Source organism: Garra rufa, chromosome 18 (genome assembly GCF_049309525.1).
Source record: "Garra rufa chromosome 18, GarRuf1.0, whole genome shotgun sequence".
In the NCBI taxonomy this organism is placed as follows: Eukaryota; Metazoa; Chordata; class Actinopteri; order Cypriniformes; family Cyprinidae; genus Garra; species Garra rufa.
Window position 1 is genome coordinate 9,630,225 of NC_133378.1, and position 1,876 is coordinate 9,632,100.

Consider the following 1,876-nt stretch of genomic DNA (forward strand, 5'->3'; position numbering starts at 1 on the left):
GTAACTACATTCTTAAAAATAAAAGTGCTTTAAAAGGTTCTCCACAGCGATGCCATAGAAGAACCATTTTAGGTTCCAAAAAGAACTATTCAGTCAAAGGTTCTTTAGAGAACCATCTCTTTCTTACCTTTATACAATCTGAAGAACCTTCTTTAACCACAAAGAATCTTTTGTGAAACAGAATGGTTCTTCAAATATTAAAGGTTCTTTATGGAACCTTTTAGACAAAAAATAATATTTCATGTCACAACAAGTGAACCAAGGCCTAGTGCTATTTGATATATTCTCCCACACTCCCTTACCCCAGGCTATCCAAACCCACGCCTCCCCTCTCATAACCTACCTTCTAAAAGGCAGTAGCTTTCGAGAACACACTCTTAGTTCGATTGAGGGTCCATCTATATATATGTTCATATATAGTTTTATTCTTTTGTTTTCAGCATAGAAATGTTGCCTACCAAAGTGGGCAAACAGCTGGGTCGTCCCACATACTCTTTAACTGGATGGCTGGTGACCAAGTTCTTTAAATGGCACAATCTGATTTTGGAGGAGAATGCAGTGAAATTGAGCAACATCCAACCCAACGACACGGTGCTGGAGCTCGGTCATGGGCCAGGCTTCGGTCTGCAGGAAGCGTCGCAGCTCCTCACGGGCCCGGAGGGGAAACTGCTTGGAGTGGATTACTCTCAATACATGCATGAGATGGCTAGTAAACGCATGAAGGATCAGATCTCCAGAGGAAAGGTTGTGTTGTATTACAGTGATTTGGTGGCCATGCCGATAGAGGAAAACACGGTTGACAAGGTGTTCCACTGCAACTGCTATTACTTCTGGCCGGATCTGAAAGCAGGAGTGAGAGCGATTCACAGAGTAATGAAACCAGGTGAGATCTTGAGAATTTGAGTTTGTATTTCAGTAAAGTTCTAAATATTATCAGCATAATAATTTAAATGAAAAAAATGAATTGAAACTGGATTGTTGCAAAATGTCTGTTGTTTTATGTATAGTATTTAGTATGCCTCTCATTATCTAGAGATGCATGAACTCCACAAGTTCAAAACTACATGAAACATAATCCAAAATGAATTGAGAATGCTGAATGAAATTTTGTCTCTAATTGCTTTCTAAATTTCTTTTTTACAATATTGGTAATTATTATTTTCTATGCCTGCAGGTGGAACTATGGTTACAACTCTCAGACTAGACAGTGTTATTAAAGCTGCTAATATGAAAGTGCTCACTGGAGACAAATCCAAATGGAGAAGTGGGGAGAGCTGGCGTCCTGAGGTCTACATGGAGGCATTGCGGTCCTGTGGATTCACAGATGTCCGGATGGAGAATAAAAGAGAGAAACTCATCACATTTCAGGCTATTTTTGCCACTGCTGTGAAGTAAAATTCCTGTGTGGTGTACTGATGTGTGACAACACGCTGTCTACCTGTTTCACACTTTCTCAGGATTGTGTTTGAAATAAAATGAATCCAACATCCAACAGTTAATATCGGAAATTATTGACATTGTATGCAATATTTCACTTCTCACATTCAACCCATATTAAGTTCAGTCATGTTCAGTAAAATAATCAATGGTGCACATTTCCATTAAATTATTACCCTGACCATGAATTTATAAACCTAAATAATTTAAATGTGTTTTCTCTAGTGCAGTAAAGCCAGATCAGATTTTTTTTGTCAGTATTTCCTCAGGCGTGGGCTTGTTTTGGAAAGTTTCTGTGTAGGCACATACCTATAGAAATTTTGAGTACAAAAAATAGTTTGAATATAATTAGTTCACTTAAAACATTACCACACCTTGCAGGGCATGTTGTTTATATGCGTCTTTAAGGCAAACAGGCTATAAGTTGTCCCTATAGAAA

At 38.2% G+C, this 1,876-nt stretch overlaps 1 protein-coding gene across 1 annotated transcript; it reads left to right on the plus strand.

Moving 5' to 3' along the window:
* The first annotated feature begins 293 nt into the window (after nt 1-293).
* LOC141291682 (uncharacterized methyltransferase YdaC-like) lies at nt 294-1,486 on the plus strand. The gene is made up of 2 exons (XM_073823839.1): nt 294-883; nt 1,175-1,486. The coding sequence occupies exons 1-2, from the start codon at nt 448-450 to the stop codon at nt 1,393-1,395; spliced, it is 657 nt and encodes a 218-aa protein (XP_073679940.1). The 5' UTR covers nt 294-447; the 3' UTR covers nt 1,396-1,486.
* The last annotated feature ends 390 nt before the right edge of the window (nt 1,487-1,876 follow it).

What these genes read in the sequence shown, in the direction of transcription:
- LOC141291682 (XM_073823839.1), top strand. Translation starts at nt 448, where the DNA reads ATGTTGCCTACCAAAGTGGGCAAACAGCTGGGTCGTCCCACATACTCT. An exon ending in TCACAGAGTAATGAAACCAG is followed by an intron (nt 884 to 1,174) that starts GTGAGATCTTGA and finishes CTATGCCTGCAG; the next exon opens with GTGGAACTATGGTTACAACT.